At 46.2% G+C, this 25182-nt stretch overlaps 2 protein-coding genes across 3 annotated transcripts; one reads left to right on the forward strand and one right to left on the reverse strand.

Annotated features, from left to right (window-relative positions):
• Positions 1–1543: 1543 nt before the first annotated feature.
• Positions 1544–15760, forward strand: atf1 (activating transcription factor 1). 2 transcript variants are annotated; one of them, XM_088913373.1, is made up of 8 exons: positions 1544–1972; positions 7459–7562; positions 9130–9237; positions 9435–9535; positions 12263–12396; positions 12792–12974; positions 13619–13778; positions 14889–15760. In XM_088913373.1, exons 2-8 carry the CDS (start codon positions 7464–7466, stop codon positions 15031–15033), a joined length of 930 nt encoding a protein of 309 aa, XP_088769499.1. In that variant the 5' UTR covers positions 1544–1972; positions 7459–7463; the 3' UTR covers positions 15034–15760. The 2 variants fall into 2 exon arrangements, with proteins under 2 accessions (XP_088769499.1, XP_088769489.1); XM_088913363.1 differs by having other exon boundaries at positions 1545–1972; positions 9130–9252.
• A 123-nt stretch (positions 15761–15883) lies between these two features.
• LOC148841402 (chymotrypsin-like elastase family member 2A) lies at positions 15884–23720 on the reverse strand. The gene is made up of 5 exons (XM_088913384.1): positions 23627–23720; positions 20238–20448; positions 18886–19151; positions 17637–17776; positions 15884–17072 (listed from the first exon to the last, which is right to left on the reverse strand). The coding sequence occupies exons 1-5, from the start codon at positions 23718–23720 to the stop codon at positions 16830–16832; spliced, it is 954 nt and encodes a 317-aa protein (XP_088769510.1). The 3' UTR covers positions 15884–16829.
• Positions 23721–25182: the final 1462 nt, after the last annotated feature.

Raw genomic sequence — 25182 nt, forward strand, 5'->3', positions numbered from 1 at the left:
CGAAACCCAGGACGTTAAGAGTGGGGGCTTCACTTATTTCGGATCTGACGTTGCTGAAATAGTCAGTGGGATATCAGTATTGTTTCTTTGTTATAAAGTAAAAGATAGACTTCCCCTGTGTCCAGACAGGTAACACTCGTGACACCTTTGCTGCTGAAAGCACACAGGCAAAAGCAAAGAGCAAAACAGACTTCCGGTACTTGACCAAACTACTTCCTGTCATTTCTCCGTCTTAATATGGGCAGGGCACTGACTTGTTTTTATTCTGTTACTAAATATAAAAAACAGTGCGAGAATAATATAAAAAAACAAACAAAAGTGCAATAGTCAAAGGCTGATTCGGTTTTTTTTAATCTGTCTATGCAAAACACAATTCAGGGTCAGAGCAGGTACATCTACAGTGACCAGGACCGCTCCGTGAGGTCTCCCGGTGTTGTCAGGGCAACTGCTGCTTCCACAGCCCCCGACTGTCTCCGCGGTGCGCGAGCTGGCGGAAGTCGAGTTTGCGCGGGGAGCGAAGGGAGTTTTTAAATCTTCAGGTGCGCCGACCGCAACAACGGCCGCTGTTCTCGAAAGCCCTCAAGAAAGAGATGAGATAAACTAAAGACGCTCTGACTCGTTTCGATCAGTTCCAAGCGTTTGAATTAACTGATGCTCAGAGATTTTAAAAAAAAAATATCTGAATGTATGTTACTGATTCCTAAATGCTTTTGCATAGTCTCCAACATAAAGCGCTTCACTTCCAGGAAGCTGACCCATTGAAGAGCAGCACCACCTGGGTGACACACAGACCAGCGTGGGAGAGAGTGTTGCTCCAGGGGGGGTTGAGGGGACTGTACTGCCCAGGGAGGAATTTAGCCAGGATAAGGGGATAAAAAAACACCGATCTATATTCTATATTCAATTAGTCAGGACCAGCCTGCTGCACAGCATTTACCCGAGCAGAATTAACACTGAACAAGGAAGGGGGGACTACAGATGGCTATCGAGATGCCTTAGAGGGTGTCGGGCTAGCTTTACATCCGAATGATGGCAGGTCCCACCGCAAACACGTCTACTTATTGGGGCGCTGGCTAGGAAATTCTGGTCTACCGGGATAGAGTGGCGCAACCCCTCTTCATCAAACGCTACACAAAGCGGCAGGGGTCCCGCCAGCGATGTAGCGTATTAACTCTCACAGTGTTAACAATAACACCAGGGACAGGGTCTGTCTGTCTGCTCCTGTGAGTCATTTGCATTTCGCCGCGAAATGCAAGTGTAGTACTTTAAAGCTGTGGGGCAAGCTATGTGTGCAGATCAGTGTTAAAAAAGCAAAATGCAGACGTAACATTAGCTGATATTAAGAAATAACTGTGTCAGGCTATATCGCTTTTCCAGGGAAAAAAAGCTGGAATCCACCCATGAATGTACTGAAATGTCTGTATATGTGAATAGACGGGATTTATTATGTCATTCCAGGGCTGTACAGTAAATCTAATTTGTTATTTTAGCACAAACCCAACACAATAGAGGGAATGGAGTAAACAGCAAACGCAGTTAGCTCCGTATCTTTACCTCCAGACCCACATTTTTGAGGAAGATGACACGAACAATGCGATTATTTCAGTCGGTACAATTGCCCGGAATGAGCGGGCTGTGTCGATGCGCGCTCCCGATCTCACAGGAACGCGCTGTCCCCGAGCCCTGTCACTCACCCCTCCTTCCTCCCCTCCGACCAATCAGAAGGCGCAATCGAGTAATCACGTGCCCCGCTAGTGGGCGGGTACTCGACTTCCCCCCCTCCCCGGTTTTCCTTTGAAAAAAAAAAAGCGTGTTTTTATTTTTTTTATTGACAAGCTAGATTTAAAAATAATAACAAAAACAGCGGCGTGCGAGCTTCCCTCCTACCCCGGTACTTGGATATATGCTATCCCCGTCTCTATCTAGAAGAAGAGTCCGCACCGAGGCGCTGAAGCGAGGGCGACTTGCCGAGGTAAAGTGTCGTTGTTCGCGGACGGCGGCCGTGTTGTCTTCGCCGCTCCGCCACAGTAATGGCGTCTCTCCTCCCCGACTCTCGGCCGCTGTCGGAGGGGAAGGTGTATTAATGGCTCCCCGTATCGCTGACGTCTGTTGACGCGGTCATTTGCGTGCTTGGTGACTTGGGTTTGTGCTGAAAGAGCTCTGAATAAACACTGAACACCGACGGGGGGAAATATGCGGACGGTTGTTGAGGCTGCGGAGGAGGGGGGAGACGGAGGAGTCGAGATTTGGGTGTCTTAGCTGATTTTAAGGAAACGAGACGCGACTTTTCTTTTTAAATAACATTCGATACGCGGGGTTTTAAAAGATCAGATCTTGCACGAAAACAATTGAAGTGCATTTATTGCGGCTCCACGTAGGAAAAGGCGGAGTATTTTTACTATTTTAAAAAGCCTTTATTTCACAAACCTGTCCCTTTTGTAAACAGTAGCGATCGCATAATTGCACGAATTTCTGTGGCGGGTTTTTAACAGCAATAATGCATATTGGTGCTTGATCCGTGGCCGAATAACGCGAAAGCCTTAGAGATTCTTCACACATCAATGCGTTGTATTTGCTGCTGGAAAAAGTGCATTTTGGAGGGAAGACCGTTTTATTAAATTTGACTTTCAATAGGAATTTTGTCGTTTGTTTGAATTTTGTCACTGAGGATTCAGATTAAAGTGAACACCGCCCGGAAGACGCTGGGCACAGAAAATGTTATGCAATCTGAGGATTTGGAGTAAATTTAAATCACTGCGGCAGTAGTAGTGTGATTCTGTAGGTGCTGTTACAATATGTATTTTATTATGAAGTTTCATAGCTCTCGGGCCTAGAAAGTACGTGGTGTGATTTTATTTAAGAAATGATATTTTTAGCTGCTAAAGGTTGGGAGTCAGAAAGGGATGTGGGATGTGGAATATTGGAATAGGTTGGGGAAAATATTGGCCAAGGCATTATGTGTATCCTGCCAGATGTGTAGGTCTTGTCTTGAGCTTGCTGTAGGCTTTAAATGTGTTTTATATAACCTGGCCTAGTTCTAGCTGAAATTGTGCATTACGTCTCTTAAGCAGTGCTGGAATGAATATTTTACCGTCGAAAAACGGTATCTAGAAAATGTAGACGTTTAGACCTTAGAAATTAAATATTGTGGTCCCTAAGGCCCTGTCTTCAGAAGAGCAGGGTCCTCTGTTAGTCGAAATGTATGTGTTCTCTCCTGATGGGTTTATTTCTTGTCATACCTGATCAAGAATATAAAGATCACAGAGGAGGGGGGGCAGTTCACTCTGCAGAGCTGTTAAAGCATTGATCCAAGTGCCTCTTCCATCCAGTCTTGTTAATGGCGTCTTCAAGCTCAGTTTCCCTTCATTTCGTTGTAGCTTGTGCTTTTGTTGTGTGTGCTGAGCTTGTCATGTATGGAGACCTTCTTTTCCTTTGGCCAGCTTTTTAAAAGTTTTAAAAGTCCGCCCAACAACTGTCCTCCCTGTTGGTCGTAATACGGAGTCTGTCCTGTCCCACTGCACTGGGGTGTTAAGTTTGGTCTGCTTGCCTCATCTTAAAGTTCTGGACGTTTGTCGTGTCAAGGTAAAAGTTACATAGGAGGTTTGGAGTGGGCGAGTGTTGTCATTTGAAAGCGCTCTCCTTTATTTGTGCTGGGGAAAAAACAGGATTTTATCTCGGCCAAGAAAAAGAATTCCATCCTATCTCAAAGCAGTGGTTTGATTTGAAGGTAGGACAGGATGGATTAGCAGTGTGTTGGGAAAAGCCATGCAAGTGGTCATCTTTTCCCCTATTTAAAGGTAGGCCAGGATTCCACATTGTCCTGGCTCCGAGGTGTCCCATGGTTTGTGTCTGAAAAGGCTTCAGATCCAGAGGAACTAATCACACTCCCATTGCACTGCACTCGAGGTTTTCCCTGTAACTGAGATTCTCCATTCTCCAACTGAGATCTTTTCCATTCAACAACACAAGCTGCAGAAGAGGCCTCTTTCCAGGTTGCTTCCTCATTGGGAGTCGGAATATTTAGATTTGTACTGGTCAGTACCTGGATGCTGTCAGTACCCTGCAGTCAGTGTGGGTCCTAATGCCCCAGTATAGTGACAGGGACACTATACTGTAAAAAGGTGTTTTCCTTCAGATGAGATGTAAAACCCAGGTCCTGACTCTCTGTGGTCATTAAAAATCCCAGAGCATTTCTCAAGAAGAGTAGGGGTGTTACCCTGGTGTCCAGGCCAAATTTCCCATTGCCCCTTACCAATCATGGCCTCCTAATAATCCCCCTCTATGAATTGGCTTCATTACTCTGCTCTCCTCCCCACTGATAGCTGGTGTGTGGTGAGCATTCTGGGGCACTATGGCTGCCGTCGCATCATCCAGGTGGGGCTGCACATTGGTGGTGGTGGAGGGGATCCCCATTGGCTGTACAGCGCTTTGAGTGGAGTGTCCATAAAAAGCGCTATATAAGTGTAAGCAATTATTATTATTTGTTTCTGTTTGTACATCCATCTCTGCAGCTGGTAAATCTTGGAAGTGGATCTAACTGCGTTGCAATAGGAGCCCGATCTGTTTCTCTGAAATCCCAGGATAACAGCCTGTTTCCATTTCTAGGGGCTGTCTTCCTTCCTTTATTGTCCCATGTGGGATTTTGTTTTTTGCAGACAGGTGAAAATATGCACACGTTACACAATACATTTAACACCACATGACCCCATTATCCCATTATCAAATAAAAAACATATGTGTCTAAGATTAAAAAAGAAGTCAGAGCGTGGAAATAATCCTCACAGGCCAAAATAGATAAAAATCCTGGGTTGTGAGGGGAATGGATACATTAGACACATTGAAGGTAGAACAATAGTTTTCTTGTACAAATTGAGCAGTGAGAAGGAAACATGGCAGTCGAAGTCAGTGGAGCCCTGATGGACGGAGCTCAGAGCGCTGTGCAGGGGGTGGTCACAACAGTCGATACTCATATTGATCTTCCGCAATAGTTTTTTGCTGTAGACGTCTTCCAACCACAGCGATCGCTCTTTGAGTAGCTTTGAGTTTTCTTGAATGTACTTGAAGTAAAAATGACAGTCAAAGTTCACGTTTTTTAAATGCCTTTGTCTTTTGGTACTTGGGTTTAGGGATCCATACATCTGTAGTGTGGGTCAGACCCAGGGTGTGACCTACAGATTCTTTTTGGCAGAGTTGAAACATAATTCTCCATACAGTATTTTTCAGCAGCAGCACCTGTACTTTGATGCTGTACACCTATACATCATGAACATGGTTACTCATGACCACTTTATGTGTATTTTTAAAGGTATAATGGTTCTGTTAAGAGTGAGACAGTGATTAGCATTGCTGCCTCGCAGTACTGGGGCCCTGAGATCAGTTCCTGGGGTGCTGTCTTTTTGAATGTACTACCCTTATTGGCGTGGGTTTCCTCCCACAGTCCATGAACATGCTCTCAGGTTAATTGACTTCTGGGAAAACTGGCCCTGATGTGTGTGTGTGTGCCCTGCGGTGGACTGCTGTCCTGTCCAGGGTGGACCCTGCCTTGTGGCTGCCGGGATAGACTCCAGCTCCCCTGTGACCCTGAATTGGATGAAGTGGATAGAAGATGGATGGATGGTTCTGTTTAGGTGGCACAGCTGTCAGTATTGTGTGCTTCTAATTGCAGGCCACACTTTCTGCCAGAGCCGCTATTGTCTGAGTCAAGGCACTGCCTTACTGGAGAGAAGCGTGCGTGTCTGAACACCTCTTGCAAGTCTGAGTTGGTTATGTTCCTGCAGTCTACCTGCGTTGCTCAGGTGTGTTGTTGATGATGTCTCTGAGCACGATCTCGCCCTGAAAGGACTGGCACAGACGGCACGTCTGTCTCTGCTCACTCTCCTTCGGGCACGCCTCCGCGACAGACTTGTAGGAAACGTCAAAAAGTCTTTTTTTTTCTCCTTTCGTTCTGCCTTTATTCCCAACATTTTCTATAAGAGCACGGACGGAGGTCTCAGACTGAAAAAGAGGCTTTGTCCTGCCGCAGAAGGCACCTTTGGACAGTAAAGCCCACTGTCAGGCAGGTGAGGGGATGAAGAGTAATGACACTACAGGTGAGTGGTTCCAAAAACTGCTTCAGTGTCATTTTCTGCAGGCTAGTCTAGTCTAGTGGAGTTTCTGAGTGTGGAAAAAGATCTCGGTCTGCGTGTGTCACAAGTTGCCAGTCAGGAGCCAAGTCCAGGGTTTAGAGTTGGGGAGTGTGCAGACAGGGGCAGGACATACCAGTCCTAGTACTGCCCTCTGTGCCTTGGCTGGAGCAGGCCTGAGTGGGACAGGCTGGTGAACAGGTGAAGCCCTGGGGCCCTCTGGGCTTCTGTCTGGAACGTGGAACAATCTACACGGTCTCCTGTTATTTCTCACCTCTCTGACCTGCCTGGTCAGTAGTAGCCAATTGAGATGAGAATCTCCTCCAGCTGCGTCATGAAAGAAGGCAGGATATCGGCTGTAACAATGGGACTAGGTATCGTGTTCCATACCCCATGCATGTCTTTGTGTAAAGAAGTAGTACCTTTGTTCATGGGTACACCAGCAGCATCTTGCCCAGTATTCGAATCTGTGACTGTCAGTTTGGGAATCAGGAGCACTACCCGTAACTCCACGCTGCGATGTTAGTTGGCTTGTGAGTGTTGAGGACTTTTAGTGGCCTTGCTCAGAACCCACTCCACTCCTCTTTCCTTACAGAGTTCTCCTCCAGCCTGCACCTTATCAACAGCAGCTGTGTAGCAGTTAAAGTTTTGTGTTGTGTTGTGGTACTGAGTCGGCAGTGGCTTGTGCTGGCTTATGTACCTCTGTGGTGCGGCCCGACCCGACCTGGTGGTCAGAGGGAGAGAGCTGGCGAGAGGCAGCTGCGATCCTCCCCCCCCCCCCCCCCCCGTGATCTCAGCAAGGAAGAATCAGTGAGTCATCCGTTTCCACAGGGCTGCTTGTGATGGTGTCGTTTTCTTAGCAACCAGCCCCCAGCAAGTGCCAAAACAAGACAGAGAAGGGAGCGGGGCGTGGGGGCTGTATGTGTTTGTGTGGGGGGGGGGGTCATGTTCCGTTCCCTCAGTGCTACAGCGTCTCTGTCCATTGCAGAATCAGAGCAGAAAATAAGCGTGTAAAAAGGGCAGAATTCCCATGCTTTCAGATGAATTCCCGACGTCCACAGCATCACGATGCTGGATCCGTCGTGAAGCTGCCAGACACGAAGGAGAAACTGTATCCTGTTCACTATCCTAGACATCGGATACACATTGGAGACACCTGGCTCTCCAGCTGTGGTTCGGGGAAGAGGGTTTTTTGGGGTTTAATGTCGGTCAAGCTTTTCATTCCGCGGCTGTCCATCACTGAGGTGCCAGCTGGGTCCGTGCCACCGGCTGGCAGATGACTATGTCTCACACTCACGCCACGCTCTCTGTCTTCATGTCTCTGTCTCCCTTGCAGTGACGATGGAGGAGGTGCAGCAGAGCAGTAATGGCACAGAGACGCAGACTGTTACCATCCCGACCACCATCAGCGCCTCCCAGATCTCGCAGATTGCCCAGCAGGTGAGGTCGTGTTCGTGACAGGCTGTCCTCGCCTAGATCGTGACTCTGGCGCGGTGGGCGTAGAGATGTCTGGGGAGGAGGATCTCTGAAGACCTCATCCTAATGTGCTACAAGTGCCAGAGCTGTTTGTCTTGATGGTCTAGCCTGTGTGAAGTAGGGAACAGTAAATGAACTAAATGAGACACCAAGGCAGGTCCCCACTAATACAGATGTCCAGCCAGCACTCGCTCTCGGAGTCCTCATTGCAAGCTGGTTTCTGCTGGAATAGTTCACTGGCCCTTGGGTAAGGTGGGCAGAAACAAGCAAGGCGCAGTGGAGCTCCCAGAGTGCACGCGGTAATGCCCGCTATGGGACACACAGTGACTGAAAGGCCCGTAAGATAGCTGTCCCTGTGTTGGGGTTCAAGGCACGGGAAGATGGTTCCTAGTCTTTGGAGACAGTAGTTAGAGCCAGGAGCCAGGGTCCTAATTTCAAAACTGAGTCAGCGTGGAGTGCAGTTTATTGATCTTGCAGTTCAACCTTTAATATTATTTCTAAGGTTTGTGTATTAAGCGCGCATTGTAGAAGATTACAAATGGGCGGATGCCATTCGGTCTAGGAAATTTGACCGTTTCCTTGACACAAGAGCAGGGCAGGAGAGAGAGAGATCAAGCCTGCCTTCCTTGTGCTGGCCGCCACGCCCACCTCCCTGACCTGGAACTCAGCTTCTCAACCTTAACATGTCACTATAGTTAAGGAAACATTACCAAGTTGTGGAAAAAAAAACAAGACTTGTGACGGCAATAATTATAATGCTTGGCATTTGTATAGCGCCTTTCATCCCCAGGGACCCCAAGGTGCTTCACGTATAGGAGGGGACCCACCTCATCCCCCACTGAGGAGCAGCTCCAGGGGGAGGAGAGAGAAACTGCGGCTCAGGGGGAGTCAGAGGGAGCTTTAGAGAGAGCAGACTGAACAGCCCCGAATTTAGCCAGGACCTGGGGGGTTAACCCCTACACTGCACAGGACAGCTACATTGAGTTTATTGTATTGTACAGATAAATCTTTATCCCCTACTTCTGCTGGCTGGGGCTGGTCTTATTGTAAGCAAGGCCCTCTGCGGTGCAGTTTCATATCCTCTCTGTTTGTTTTCAGCATGGTTGCACAGTTAGGTGGTAAATGGTTGTGATCAGTGGTTCCACCAGTTAGATGGTGGAAATAACAGCACCGCGTGTGAGAGGGCGTTCTGACGGAAGTGCTGGAAGAGCCCTGGTATCATTGCTTCACACAGGAAATCAGAAACGTTTTAGCGACTCATATACCTGCAACTCGCTGCTGACTGTCTTAAAAATTGACAGACTTATTTTCCCATTGGACATGAAATCGCCCCTTGTGACCCTAGATGTAGAGACAGACTTGCTACTTGCACGCTGACAGGCAGGCATGCGAACGGGCCAGCACAAGGGTCGGGCGCCATGGCGGGGAGAGTGGTCAGCAAGCCGGCCGTGGGCATGCCGGCGCACGGCGTCCTGGCGCAGGCCCAGGCCCAGGCTAACCCGGCCCGCGGGGGCTGTGCTTGTGTGTACAGATGTCTCTGGGCGGCTCTCCGGTGACGGTGGTGCAGCTCCCTGGGGGGCAGTTCCAGGTGCAGGGGGTCATCCAGTCCGCGCAGTCCTCTGTCATCCAGGCACCCCAGGTACAGACCGTGCAGGTATGGACTCGGAAGGGCAGCCAATTGTCACTCTCCTACAGCCTCAGGCTTGGCAGGCAGGCTGCGTTCGCCTTTTGGTTCCCTTTCACTTTATCTCCTTTAAGACTGTTCTTTCAAACCCAAGCCCCCCGTTTCGGCACTCATCCCACAGCCCAGAGTATTCCCAGATCTCTCTGTCCCAGGGTTCACAGATGACGGACAGTGACGACTCCCAGGAATCCTCAGACAGCGCCGCCTCATCCCAGAAATCACGGGAGCTGCTGGCCAGGCGTCCATCGTACAGGTAACGCTCCCAGCATCCTTCACATGTGCTCTGGAGTTGTTGAGGTGCTTTGGATACTTCTCCAACCACTGTTTGAAACAGTGGGTGGTACAGTCCCTTTTTGCCAACATAATAGGTGATAATTCCAGTTCCCTGCGTAAATTCTAGTTAAAACTTTTTTGGCTTGGTGTGCCGGACATTTTGCCTCTGATTTCTCTACCCGTGTAATATTTTACTGCATCTCAGCCTGCTGTGTAGCTGATGGCTGTTACTGCAGTGTGGGGCATTGGTCAGGGTTCTGGACTCCGAACTGAAAGGTTGCGGGTTCGAGTCCCAGGTGGGGCACACCCGTTGTACCCGGGATGCTTCAGTAAAGTGCCCAGCAGTGCAAACAGGTACAAATTTAAATCACTTTGGACAAAAGCTTTATGTGAATTAATAATCTAATCTGTATCAGACTGTTGTCACGAGGGATCTTTTAAATAAAGTTCAGACTATTCTGTCCAAAAATGACAGAACTGAAAATGACAACTTGAAAAGAAACTGCATCCTACTACATATAGTCTGTGGGAAATCCAAAGATATTTAAACACGGAGAAGAAGAGGCTTATATGTTAAATATCACCGGTGTGTGTGTTCTGCTGGAAGAGCAGTGGAAGTGTCTCCTATTCCTTTTTTCCCATGAACTTTGGAATTGCTGATTGTCTTTTTGTCACAGCGACAGCCACTGTATCCAGACAGGGAGAGTGAGGAAGTGAAGACAAGGCTTCTCTGACTGGCACATCTGTCAATCCAGTCATCTTAGATTGAGTCACGGGCACTGGAGAGACAGACAGGAGGGTCACCTCCAATTGATGCAGAGGCACATCCCTCCTTGATATTTCCAGACATCTGCAGGCACTTAGGAAGTTGCCGGGAATCAAGAAAGCCCTAGTTAGAAAGTACCAGCTCTTCCCGGTTGCAGTTGGCCAGCGACGTGACCTGGGCTTGAGCCCTCAAAGTCTGCATTGTCGAGGTCAGGCTGCACTTGGACTGAGCGATATTACTGGTTACTTGCCACACATGTGCCCCAGTCTCGAACGTTTCTGAAGACAGCTGTGAAGTGTCTTCTACAGAAAGCTGCTGATACTTACTGTAGACTATTTTAAACATAGAGTTGTTTTCAGTTATACAATGGTACAGTACTCCACAAATGCCTCATCCAGTCCCATATAGTGCATTTTTTTACAGACAGGGGGAGAACATCTGTGAGCTGACACACTGTTTTTACTTTTGCACAGGGTGTTGCCATCCCTGAGTACTTAACTTACATGTTCTTAGTTGTTAAGTGCATGAATAAAGCTTTCAGATCACGATCTGCAGAGAACAAACATGCTATGTCATAGCCAAATAAGGAAGGCCATGTCTGTCACCCTGCAAGGTGGCCTCTGCGTGTCTCAAGGTCGCTGCAGAGCGGAGGAGACTCAGTTCACTCCTGCAGCCCAGACCGTTTAACTGCGCAGACACTGTAGCAGAGGCTTATAGACCGGTGCTTGCTTTTTGCTTTCAATTATAAAAATGGGAATTTTGCCTATTTTACTGCATTTTCTTAATTACATTTTAATTGGTATAAAGCAGGTTTAAAACTTGATTTTCTTGAGATTATTTGATTGCGTAATTGATCAATTAGGAAGACTGGGTTAAGTTTATTGCCTGATGTTACGGTATTATGCAACGTTAACCTGTAAATAACATCTGTTACTATTGAGAACCTGTTTTTCAAACACAGCCTTTTTAAAAACATTGTTCATTGCCAAACACCCTTGCCAGCAAGCTGGGCAGGACTTCAAAAATGTGTTCTGAGGCAGATAACTGTTCTCCGCAGCCTGTGCTGGTTCGTCTTTGCTGCACTGGCGCCAGTCCTGTGCTGTACGGGCATGTCTGGAATGGGCCTGAAACACTGCAGTTCCCAGGCTTGCATGATGCAGCACTTGCTGCTGCTACTGAGTAGATAGTGGCCGGGGTTCCCAGTGCTGGGCCTGGAGCTCCACTCACCTGCAGGGGTTTGTTCCAGCTGAGCTCTGTTGCACAACTGGAACCTTAACTGACTTAATGACAGGAGTGAGTTGAACTGTTCGGCTGCGTTCAGCTCTTAAACAAGCTGGACGTCTCTTACCTGTTGCACTGCGTGTGGAAAATGAAGGGCAATGCGAGGACGCAGTGGTTAGTTGGCATCGCTGCCTCGCAGAGCTGGGGCCCTGGGGTCAGTTCCTGGGGTGCTGTCTGTGTGGAATTCGTATGTTCTTCCCCATGTTCACGTGGGTTTCCTCCGGGTGCTGCGGTTTCCTCCCATGGTCTAGAGACATGCTTGCAGGTTAATTGGCTTCTGGGAAAACTGGCCCTGGTGTGTGTGTGTGTGTGTGCACCCTATAATGGACTGGCACCCCATCCAGGGTGTACCTCGCCTTGTGCCTGTTGTCTGCCTGGATAGGCTCCTGTGGCCCTAAATTGGAAGAAGCGATTAGAAAATGGATGGATGCATTCTAGAAGTTGCCTAAAATACCAAACGTCTGAGTATGCCAAACTTTCCCAATAGAAAAATATAATTGCCCAGGTTCCCAACCAGAAACGTAGTAAGTTTAATTAAGGCTTCAGTTAGGCAATTAAGGAATGAAACGAGCAGGTGTGTGGCCACACCTGGGAGCCTTGAGCTGTTAGAATGGGCAGGAGAAGCAGGCGGAAGCTCACAGACTCTCCTCTCTTCTGCAGGAAGATTTTGAACGACCTGTCGTCAGAAGAAGTGGCATCCCGTAACGAGGGAGAAGAGGACAACCCTTCCTCTTCGGCCATGACAACCATGACAGTGCCCACGCCCATCTACCAGACCAGCACCGGCCAGTACAGTAAGGCACCCCAGCGCTGGGTCCCATCTCTTAACGCAGCGTGACAGCAGCTCCTTCAGACATCTGCACGCGTCTTCTCTTTGTTTAATAACCCGCTGTTCCCCAGCATGTTGAAGTGGGGAAGAAAAGCTTTCCATACTGGTGCTGAGGTCTAAAATTTTTGACTTCTTTGTGGCTTCTGTTCCACTGCAACATCTTAACTACCTGTTTAACTAATTAATGACTTAACTGGTCATAGTAACCTCCCTTCTCAAGCCTTTAGCTGGTGATGACCAGTCAGACCTGCAGGATATGAGCCTAGCACAGTCTGCCACCACACCCGCACTGTTGGTCTGAGTCATGCTGTTTAAGGGGTGAGGTTTACAGCAGTGTGTGCCTTTGCCATTGCTTTTCAGTTGCAATCGCGCCCAACGGAACCATTCAGCTGGCCAGCCCCGGGGCAGATGGCATGCAGGGCTTGCAGACGCTGACCATGACCAACTCCGGCACAGCGCAGCAGGGCACCACCATCCTGCAGTACGCACAGACGCCCGATGGGCAGCAGATCCTGGTACCCAGCAACCAGGTGGTCGTGCAGAGTGAGTGAGATGAAACGTGCCGACAGTCTCAAGAGACCAAGGAAGGGTATTCCACATACATTGCAGCCAACATCTCCATTCTGCACTTCAACTTTTAATAAGACACGAGTTGCTTTAAGAATCTGAAAATGGGGCTGTTGGTTTTCCCTTGTCTGTTCTGAGAGCTGAAATATGAGTTGTTTTCAACCACATTATGCACATGTTCAACACTTTCTGGTTATCACGTTTGAACATCACCTGAAATAGTTACAGTTGCACTATTACAGTTACTTCACTTGTTGTAAAAAAACTCTCTAATTTTTCTTCTCATTAATACCTGAGCAGCGGTCTTGTTTGGCTTTTCCTATGTTTCTAAGCAGGAGAATAGAGTGCCATTATGTCCCTAATTTAGATGCATACATTTGCAAGACCTCAATACCACATAATTCCTCTTTCAGCCTTTTTATTTTTGCCAGCTTAGGACAGGTGGAGTGTGAACAGAGGGTGTTTTAGCCTTGAGTGCTTGTCCAGTTGTCAGTGGGACATTGATCTGTGGACAGCGCCAGGGCAGCTGTTATGTCTCTTTTGGGCTGTTTTTTTCTGTGGCTAAAGTGCCGCACTGTGGTTCTGGCAGAGCTCTGAGTGCTGTCTCCTGTGCTTGTCAGGTGCCGGGGGAGACATGCAGACCTACCAGATTCGCACCACACCCACCACCACCTCCCTGCCCCAGACCGTTGTCATGACATCACCAGTGAGCATCTCCTCTCAGAGCACCAAGACAGATGACCCCCAGATGAAGAGAGAGATCCGGCTAGCAAAGAACAGGTGAGCCTGAGCGACCCCACATAGCCCTAGTCCTAGACTACATTAATCTATTCCTGGGATGCTATCTGTGTGAACTTCTGTATCTTCTCCCCGAGTTTGCATGTGTTTCCTCCCACAATCCAAAGACATACTGTTAGGATAATTGGCTTGTGGGGAAATTGGCTCTGGTGTGAGTGTGCGTTCTGTGATGCACTAGTGTGCTCTCCAGGGTTACCCTGCCTTGCACCTTGTGCTTGCCAGGATAGGCTCAGGCTCCCCAGCAACCCTGAATTGGATGAAACAGATAGAAAATGGATGGATGGTGTAGTCCAAATTAATGCCTTCTCAGTTGAGATCCTAGTTGCTCCATGCGCCGATTAGCACTTATCCGTGTTGTAAATATAAGAATAAGTATGCACTTTTAAAATTCATCTTAAAATACCTAGAAACAAATAATAGGTTTATTCCATGCTGGAAAAATAGAAGAAAGAAAACACAACATTTCGGCCGTGGAGCCTTCTTCAGGTGTGCGACAGTCTCGAGACCAAGAAAGGGTATTCCACATACATTGCGGCCAACATCTCCATTCTGCACTTCAACTTTTAATAAGACACGAGTTGCTTTAAGAATCTGAAAATGGGGCTGTTGGTTTTCCCTTGTCTGTTCTGAGAGCTGAAATATGAGTTGTTTTCAACCACATTATGCACATGTTCAACACTTTCTGGTTATCACGTTTGAACATCACCTGAAATAGTTACAGTTGCACTATTACAGTTACTTCACTTGTAAAAAAAACTGTCTAATTTTTCTTCTCATTAATACCTGAGCACCGGTCTTGTTTGGCTGATGCAGCAACCCACCTGAACTACTTAAAATACCTAGGTCTGTTAAATCTGTAGAAGTACTGACACGCCTGAGCTTCATTTGTGTTTTTGATGATTTACCTTCTAAAAAAATCAGGCCTGTCTCGCACCCCCAGAAAGGGTGCTTTGCGGCCTGGGGGGGGTGTGCGCCCCAGGTTCAGAACCACTGCACTAGGAGATGCTTGGTTTGCAGGGCCTGGGGCTGTGCGGCTCGGCTCTGGATGCTGTCAATGGTGACTCCAGGCTCCTTTTCCCTCTGCCCCCGCAGGGAAGCTGCCCGCGAGTGCCGCAGGAAGAAGAAGGAGTACGTGAAGTGTCTGGAGAACCGCGTGGCCGTGCTGGAGAACCAGAACAAAACGCTCATTGAGGAGCTGAAGACATTGAAAGACCTTTACTGTGTGAAAACAGGGTAACGTGGCCTGGCCCAGCTCGCCAGCAGCCCTCCGTACGGACTCACATTTGGGGAATGGGAACATTTTTTATTTCCTTTTTTTTTAAAATTACTTTCTTTGAATTTTTAAAAAAGGTTATGAGCAAGAAAAAGAAAAGAAACCCACAAGTTTAGCTTTTCCATTTTTTTCCCAAGCATTTATAACTTTTAATAAAAGAGAGAGACAGTTATGTTAAGAAGACGTTCCTGAAAACTGACTTGGCATCTCTTTACCAAGACGCTGTGGATAAATGCAAAGACAGCCTCCCTGTCTCCAACCCCTTTTTTCACACCAAACCTGGAATAGTGAATTGGATGATTTTTTTAACAATAATGTGACAGTGGTAAAACCATGACAGCTGTTTTATGATCTCTGATACAGTTGTTTTTTGTGCATATTATGTATTCGTAATTCATGTCTGCCTTTTATGTAAGTAAACCTTTTGCATTTTTTCCTTTTCATATTGAGGAAATGTTACAGAGACCACCCCCCACTGCTCCTCTCCTTTCCATCCAGCTGTGGTGCTGTGAGTGTGAAGGGGGGAGCTGGAAAAGAGATAACCCCTTTCTTAAGCCGGGTTGTTACTGGGACAATCGTATCAGGGAACATTACTGTGGCTAAATTTTGGGGTTCATATTTATTTGGATTGAATAAACCTGTCATTTATTTGGTAAGTGAATCGAAATAAATATTTTTCCAGCCTTGTTTACTTTCTGGTATACTTGTACTGTCTGGTATACTGATACTTTGTACTTCTCTACAATTTTTCACTAAGTCTACATTTTCTTAATTGGATAAAAAAATGCAGAAAAAAACTCTTTGGGAACTTGCCTGACTGCACACTTCTGTTCTAGTTCTAGTAACTAACATTTTACACATGCTTAGTGTGGAAGTTGTTGGCAGAGTGTAACCTCTTGTTAATAGGTCTCCAGCATTTGCACAAAGCTTACTAATCAACATCAACACGTTGCACATTTAAATAGGATGTTGAACTGCGTGTATGGTGGAATGGGAGTCTAATGATTTCTTTCCTCTGTGGATGGAACAAATTGTTGAAAGGAATAGCGCATCAGCTGTAAGGCGAGTGGACAGCACTGTTCTTTATATCCCTCTGGGTCTCTCTGATGGTGTTGGATCCCCAAAACTTTCCAAGTTGCTTATTGACCATGAAGCTGTGGCTGTGACTTGACCTGAATTGTTGGTGAAGTTACCCAAAGGTAGGTTTCTCAAACCTCAGGAACACTTGTAATTTGTAATTGCCAAGATTTTGAAAGTCATAATTTCAGAATCTAAACAATTAAGATGTGAAAATAAATCAGGACATTACCCAGGCACATTGCCAGACTTCCAGCAATGGGACATTACTCCCTCTGATTCAGTGTAAACCTCCAGGACCAAGACGCAGCTCTGGTACTGAAAAATGTTTGTATTTCATAAGTTTACGTTGTTAATATAGTTTGTAATTTTGCATTTCTAATTCTGTTCTGAATCCAGGTTTTTGTTTTGTGGTGTTCACTCTCGTACAAAGTCATCTATAAACTGACCTGCTTTGTTTCATCTTGCTGTCGTCTCCACAGTGTTTCATACTTTGTGTCACCAGAATAAGGTCAGTGTCTAAAATTAAGAACACACTGTTCATCTTGTCTATGTGGTATTCAAATCCAGTTTTTAAAGATCCCCATTATGAGAGCTTAGCTATAGGCATGGTCTTAGATAAATATTCTTTATTTCCTCGGTTTCCCTAAGAAACTGGTTTTGCGTGTGGGGGGGCTACATGCTCAGGTTAGTAGAGAGGCAGCAGTGAGGACAAAGAGAGACAGAATGAGAGGGTCAGTGGGCGCTGTGCTTGGACAGGCGTCCACTCCGATGATGTCGTTAACCCAGTAGTAGTAGTGGCTGACGCGAGTGTAGACTGATGGCTGCTGCTTCTGTCCACATCCTATTCCGAAACTCCTGATCCCATAGGCGTAAAACCGCTTGTCAAGTGGAGTTCTGCATTGGAATGGGCTTCCGTGGTCACCCTGCATCGAACCACAATGCCTTTTTCAACTGGAGCTTCACTATTAATACTGCACTCATTGGCCAAAAGATTAGGAACCACCACTGAATCACTCAGGAAACTGAGCAGCAGGAGCAGCCTGTTGTGGGAAGTATTCCACAGTGTTGGGTATTTGTGCAGATCACTCCCCATCCCATTCATCTGGTTGACGTTCAGGTGATGTTGGGAAGAGGGGTAATGTTACAAGCAATGTCTTTTGGTTTCATCTCAAGAGGTTTGAAAGGTGGGAATTATTTTTGTGGATAACTGCCTGCCCTGAGAGAGATTCTTCATCTGAATGGGGTTCTTAATATCATGGCCAGCAGCTATGTTATTAGTACCAGCAGTATTCTTTAGACATTTTCTAGCTACTACACTCTCTGGAGCCTGTTTGTGTCCTTGATGGCAGATTTACATCTCTACGCGGTAGGTTATAGTAGTTTTACAACTGTTCTAAGTCACAGTGCCTCTTTAAGTTATTGTTTCCCCACCCACCTATCAAATACAGAAAGATTTATGCCTTTAAACCTCTTCTGGGTGTCTTTACCTCACATGCGCTCACTTTGGCATCCATGCTTCCTGCACAGAACATCTCTGGTGTCACTTGTAAATTAAGCCACTGAGCATGGTTACAAATGTGTGTCAAAATGACTTCTCCCACAGCCTCCTGGAGTATACCATAAGTCCCTGTTTTGAGAAAAATAAAAAGTTTTTTTTACCTGCGACATTAATACAAGCTAGCTTAGAACTTGTTTCACTCTAGTTCAGGCACAAATTCAAATCATGCAAATGTCGGTATATTTCATGGAAGCTGCAAATAAGATGAAAATACGTTTACATGGAGCGTTAATTGGGCATTGTAACTCAGTCGATTTAGTACAAGAACGTCAAGCTCCAGGACTCGTTCTAAATCGGATCCTCTGATCCAATCACTTGCTCAAAGGCACAAGTGGTGTTTCACACCACCCAGAGGAAAAGTGCACCTGCCTCAAGGTTATATCCGGTTAGGAGCTCTGGACACGTTGCTGTTCTATCTCTGAGGGAGCTGAGTTGGGGCTGGGTTAGGCCCACCTGCATGAACAGGTACCAGCCCTGCTGGAGAATTCATATACAGCAGACCACTGTCTGATCTGAAGGTTGACAGGCCTTACGATCCCATATTGCTTAATGATACAGAACCAGTTAGGATCTTAGGGCACCTGTGAGTTCAGCTTGTAAAACGATGTTAAACTGATTACACAACGATTATTCAGCCCTTCCTCGAAACAGGAAAGAAATATTTCCACACTTGGATAAATGGCGGTGCTTCTCTGTCTGGGTTGTGCAGAGTGCGCGCAAGCATTAACAGGCATTCAGCTTCTTAAAAAGGCTAGCTTGGCACCAGCTTGCATTTGCACTGATGAAGTCAAGAACTGATCTAGTGAAAATGGTTAAGAACTTGGGGTGCAAGGCAAGCCAGATCACAGCTCTCCTGCACCTGAGATGTGAGGAATCCATTAAAATACGGGTTACCAGCAGTGGGACTTGAGGACCAAGCTGAGCAGGTGTTCCAGGTTTCTTTACATCAACAGCTTTAATCAATTTAACACTGGACTCATCTGAAGCTTGTACAACACTTCAATAACCAGCAGGAAGGTGACGTGGGGACTGAAGGTGTGGTATGGTTAGCCCATTCTTATGTAACTAAATGCCTAGGGTGAGGGGAGTGTGGCACCCCTGAGGTCCTGCAGTGAAAGTGAGCACAATATATCCCAATGTAAGGCCCGTGCCAGTGCTCAGCAGTCAGTGAAACCTACTGTTTTTCTGCAGTCCGAAGCCAGTTAAGTGACAGTACTCCAGGTGGTGCTGTTCATCTGCAGAGGTGGGCAGGCAGACGGGCTTCACGTGGTCGTTGATCTCGGCTGGCGTCCTCAGCTTCAGCAGCGCAATGTCATTCTGGTGCGTTATGGGGTTATACTCATTATGTATAACGATCTTGGCCACGCCAAGCTCTTGGGTATAGTTATCGCTGTCGGTATGTGCATTTGTCACCCCAGCTTTGACCAGTATTTTTTCAGGGTTTCTGTGGCAGAGAGATTGGGAGAAGCATTATTACTATTATTATTCAGCATCAATATCTGAAACTGCACATACTAATTTTTTCCAGTGGTAATAGGTGATCACCACATAATTCCTCTGCCTTGTTATTGATTTGTACCAGTTATCATGGCATACCTGACTTTCCTGTAATTTAGTCCACTTAACTGAGCCTTTAGTATAGTCATACAGATTGAATGTCAGTGTGGAGCAGTGATCAGGGTTCTCAGCTGCTAACGGAAAGAAAGGTTGTGGGTTCATGGCCCATGCAGAGCCCAGCTGTAGCACCCCTGAGCAACATGCTGTAGCAAAATGTCTAGTCTGTATACTGTGCACTATAACTGGATACATGTAAGCTTCTCTGAATCAGAGTTTCATTAAAAAAGTTTTTTGTTTGATTTATAGCAACTTACATTTTTGCATTCTGCCAATGCCCAGCAAAACTGAGCTTTAATTGCTAGTTTTTAGTTTTTAAACTATTCTTGTTGCAAAATGATAAGATCTCTAATGCCATGAAACACTTCTTCCTGAGCCTGCACTGAACCTCAGTGCTGGAGAGCCTCCTCCAGGTATAGTAGGTGCTACAGGCACCCTGAAACACCTGCTACTCAAGAGTGCGAACAAGTCATTTGTTCAACAGAGGAAACTGTCCTTGAGGGCAGTTATACTCCATATGATCTCAGTAAATTAAATGTCTTCACTACCTGGTGAGAATTCAGTCATTGTACTGCCCTGCAGTAGCCCTGCTGTAGCCAGGGCCGGCCCTTGGCTTAGGCCAGCTAGGTGACTGCCTAGGGCCCCGAGGTCACCAAGGGGCCCCTCAATGTGCAACACGGCATTTTTTTAATCAGCACATCAAAATGTGAGCCAGAAATATCCCCTTCAGTAGTACTATCTGTTGCTTTTTTGCTAATCTAGGCTGATAGCTGTGTATATTATAATAGCTGTGAATCAAAGCGTTGCAGTTTATTCCACTGTCAGTGTAGTAAATGACTCTCTTCTTCGCTGTAAGATGACAATGTCAGTGTGGTTGCAGCTGCGTGCCGGCCTGCGGTGGCAGAGCTCTACTCACCCAGAGTAGGGTGCAGAGACACAGCGCGCTGCCGTCATGACCCACTGCTTGTCGACGATGGAGCCGCCGCAGGAATGATAGTAGCCGAAGGAGTCGTTGACGTGCTCCTGGATCGACACCACCCAAGGCCACTCACCTCGATTCACGTAGCTTCCCCCGTAGATCCGCGTGCTCTGGCGCACGTTTGCCTTCGTCCTCTCCCCGCACTCCACTGCGCAAGCACAGAAAGACAAGGCCTGCCATTCATAAACTGCCTTTTTTTGCAAAAAACATAAGAAGTTTTTTCCTGTCCTACGTTACCTTACAATTAGAAGTGAAGAGTGGGCTTGCTTTTTTAACATGGCTCCAGAGGTCAGTACAGGCAGTGACGTTCTGCGGATGCAGACAATTCCCCGACCCAGTAAGGTGTCTGAGGAGACTGCTCCCCCCGACAGGAAAGCAAACCACAAGTGATCACTCAGATGAAACCAATTGACATGCCACCTGTTAGTCTTAAGAAGGGAGTACCAAGTGTAAGCACGTGTGCCATCCGCCCTGCGTGCTGCACGCAGGAGGGTCTTGGTCTGCATTTTGCACAACCCGCAGTTAGTCTTTGGAGTGGACTGTGACCGAAAAGCTTTAATTAGATCGATAGTTACACTCTAAAAAAAGAAGGAGGACACTTGCCACTGTCTTCTAACAAAAGAAATCTTGAGGGCTGTAGCTAGACAGGAGATTGTCTCCCTGCCGACGCCTCCTTCCGCATCGGGCATGTCGTCCTGAACCCACCGAGCTGCTGGGCCACACCAGCAGAAAAAGGCACCAGTCGATCCAGCCTTGCCAAACCTTTCCTCGGGTAAAGGTCAGATCACAGAGCCGTGTGCTTTGCACTTTGTATTGACGTTACAGGAGCTAATGAAAGCAGGGACCTCTGAACGTGACCCTGCATAAGTCAGCACAAACAAATACATCCACTGATATTCACACATACAGTTACCAGGTTTGTGATCACAAATACAACAGCGACCTTCTAAATTGATACTGAATCTTTGACTTGTCCATAACCATTTGTTCTAGTAGGTAGAATCTGGGCAAACATTATCATCCGCACGCAAACTAACTTCAACCTTAAAATAACTTTTAAATGTTGCTAAAGCAGAAAACACACAGTGTCAAACAGTACTTGGAAGCATAGTTACAATGCACTCCTTACTAAAAGGCAAAATCACCCTATCCACCAAACTATTCTGAAGTGTTTCAGACAAATGTTTGTGAATTCATCTACACATCAATCCACTGAACAGACTGGATTAAGCAACTGACATCCACACTAATGTGGCTATGAAATTCTATTAAAATAACTTACTATCATTCATATATACACAAATATAATCTGTTAGCAGCATATCACCCTGCAACTCACAGCTGGCAGTCCACTGAAGCTCAGCAGGTGTGAGCTTGGCCAGTACCTGGATGGGAGACTCCTGGGAAAGCTGAGGCTGCTGCTGGAAGAGGTGTTAGTGGGGCCTGTAGGGGGCGCTCTCCCTGTGGTTTGTGTGGGTCCTAGTGCCCCAGTATAGTGACAGGGACGCTATACTGTAAAAAGGTGATGTCTCTGTGGTCATTACAAATCCCAGTGCGTTTCTCAAAAAGTGTTAGCTGCTAGCTGGTGTGTGGTGAGTGTATTGGTGCACTATGGCTGCCATCGCATAATCCAGCTGGGGCTGCACACTGGTGGTGGTGGAGGGATTACCTGTAAAGCACTTTGAGTGGAGTGTGCAGAAAAGTGCTATATACTGTAGGTGTAAGGAATTATTATTAATTTGAAATGAATGTCTTGCATTATCAGATGCTCCGAGTGTAAATTATTATTATTTCAGAGTTTCCTTTAATTCCGTTGGTAATATTATCCTAAAAACACAAAATACTAGTTGTACAAATATTCCTAACAAATTTTATATCTGGAATGGCGATATTCATCTATCAAATAAATGCAATCTGTTCTTTAGAAAGGGATAAATTAACAGAGTAGTTTACAATTTTAACCAACCAGTGCACACATCTAAACAGTATTCTTTAAAACTCTGGTGTTAAATCACTAACAACCACAGCGCCCCAGCACTTGCTATTGTGTTTTGTAAATAAAAAGGATTAAAGTTAAAACTGTGAAATCAAGAGCCTCGACCAACGAATCAGGAGATTCCACCCATCCATTTTCTGTCCGGTTCTTCCAGTTCAGGGTCTCAGAGGAGCCGGAGTCTATCCCAGCAGACGACAGGCGGCAGGCAGGGCACACCTTGGACAGGAAGCCAGTCCATCACAGGGCACACGGACACACACACACACACTCTCACCAGGGTCGACTGTCTCAGAAGCCAATTGATTTTACAGGGAGGGAACAGGAGAGCCCTGAGGAAGCCCACACGAACATGGGGAGATCTCCTCCACGCAGATCGCACTGAGGATCTGCGCCTGTGGCTGGAAGGTTGCCAGTTCAAATCCCGCAGCCGGCAGAGGAATCCTTCTCGGTTGGGCCCCTGAGAAAGGCCCTTAACCCCAACTGCTCCAGGGGCGCTGTACAAATGACTGACCCTGCGCTCTGACCCCAAGCTTCTCTCTCTGTGTGTCTCATGGAGAGCAAGCTGGGGTATGTGAAAAGACAAATTCCTAATGCACGAAATTGTATATGGCCAATGAAGTGATCTTATCTTATCACCCCAGGTCTGAAACTGAACCTAGAGCCCATTGAATTCCTGCGCTATGGTGCCGCCCCCCAAGAGAACCGAAAACTAGATTTTAAATGAAATGTCAGAACTACATTTTCAGGCCGCTAGATGGCGGCATAAGACCGAACACAAGTCTATGTTACTGCCAGACCCGGGCAACACGCAGAAACAGTCACCGAGACTTCGTGGAATTCTTACCAGAAATGATGATAATAAGGTGAAATGGAATATATTATTATTTTATCACAACGGCTTCATGGTTTGATTAGGCTTCATAAACACGCCCCTACAGGCGGCCAAGACTGTGGCAATATATTAAATCAAATTAAATATATTTTATTATTATTAAAATTGACCATTTGTTGTTCGCAACTATTTGATTTATTGCAAGAGAAAGGCGGCGGTTATAAATTACAGCCACAGATCAGATTAAAGCCTCCGTATCTTACATCAACTAATGTTAAAATAATTCTATATTACAACAGCTACCACTATTGCTACTACTACTACTACTTATAATAATACTACTGCACAGAAATAACTATGGGATACTGATATTGGAACAGACATCTTGACGAGTGATCGACTGTCACAAGGCCGGTCGCTGTGGTCAACTACGAGCACATCTAACCGCGAAGCCGAGTGTTTTCAGGGCCGCCCTCAGAGAAAGTAGGCAGTGATTACACTTGCGGTCGAGCTGGGACATCTCCAGGTAGGCCATGCACATGAAGCCGACGATGACCACCAGGAACAGCAGGACCAAGACCTTCAGCTTCATGGCGCCGGACCGCCGAGGAGCCGCGCGAGCCGGGCCTAACGGTCGACCCACTGCACGTGCGCCCCTCCGCTCGCGCTTCTCTCGTTCTTATCTTCACCTGCTTCGTTTTCCGTTTGTTATTTTCTTCGTATATTTATACATACCTTAATCGTGTCTTTTCCACCGTTAAAATTAAAAACTTAAAAACAAAGTGAATAATTAATGTTTCGGTCCCGCGGAATCGATTTTTTTCGGAATCGTTTTCTCTCCAAAGAAATGTTAATTTACTTGACCCGTTCATTGTTTTAACACAGCTCTTATTTGGAGTACTTTCCGAACCCTTAATAATTAGAATATTAATAACCAAATAAATAATAAACTGCATTCACAGTGGACATAGCGAAACGACAGAAGTAGCCCATTGCCAATCAGATATATACTCTACGTATTAGCCTTGGATAGCAGAACTGCATATTAATAATACATTTTATAATGCTTTTTAATACAGAAATACTGTATAGCGTCGTATAATTAAAACTCGTGACATATTTTTCTAGTTTCTATGAAACTAAATTGTAGCCATTAGAGATACTGCTGGTGATTTCAAAATCATTGCGCGATATTACACAAGAATCCTGTTAAAGTTCAAAACCTGGCGCACATTCCCTTTTCATGAAACTCCAGCAGCTCCGCGAATCAACCCCCGTTAAAGTGGTTCTGTTCAGAGGACCGTGTCTCGACGCGGCGCCGCTCGCCTGTGCCGAGATACCCGTGGAAGCGCCTTCAAGGTGGAACCAAATGCGCAGGTGATGCGGGTCTGGGAGACCGGATTGTGGGGCGCACGTGTTTAAGCGCAGTTCATGCACCGTGAAGGGCTGTTTTCCTCTGTAAAGATCCCCCAGTTTATACGCAGGTGGGGGGAAACTTTTATTTAATGTGCACCAGGAAAAATAATGTACAATTTTATTTTTTTTTTAAATCTCAAAGGGTTGGGAGTCTGGTTTAAGCTACTAAACTAGGGTGACCATATTTTGGTTTTCAAAAAAGAGGGGGGGGGGGGGAGAGAGATAATCGACACTCGACACATGCCTCCAAAGCAATGAATCTTTATTACTTTTTCTAATCAAAAAATCAACTTAAACTCTCTAGTTTTTTTATTAAACTGCTTAGTAAGCTTTTGAACAGTTGCAGGGTTGCTATTTCTCTTCCATAATGGCAAACAAGGAAAAAACAGCCCTATTTTATAGGGTTTTATTTCTTCATTTTAACACAGCAAAAGTCTTAACATCTGAGGAAAAAATGAAGACATCATAACAGGAGAAGTCCTCATTGTTTGCAAAAATGATCAATTTTAACAAATCATTTTGAAATATAATGAAAGAAGTTACACATTATTATTTCTCATGGCCATAAAACAGGCACACACACAAAAGCCCTTTTCAAGCTACGCTGCGTGTAAGTTCAAAACATCTACCGGTAATGC

Source organism: Atractosteus spatula, chromosome 1, assembly GCF_055471065.1.
Source record: "Atractosteus spatula isolate fAtrSpa1 chromosome 1, fAtrSpa1.hap1, whole genome shotgun sequence".
NCBI classification, from domain to species: domain Eukaryota; kingdom Metazoa; phylum Chordata; class Actinopteri; order Semionotiformes; family Lepisosteidae; genus Atractosteus; species Atractosteus spatula.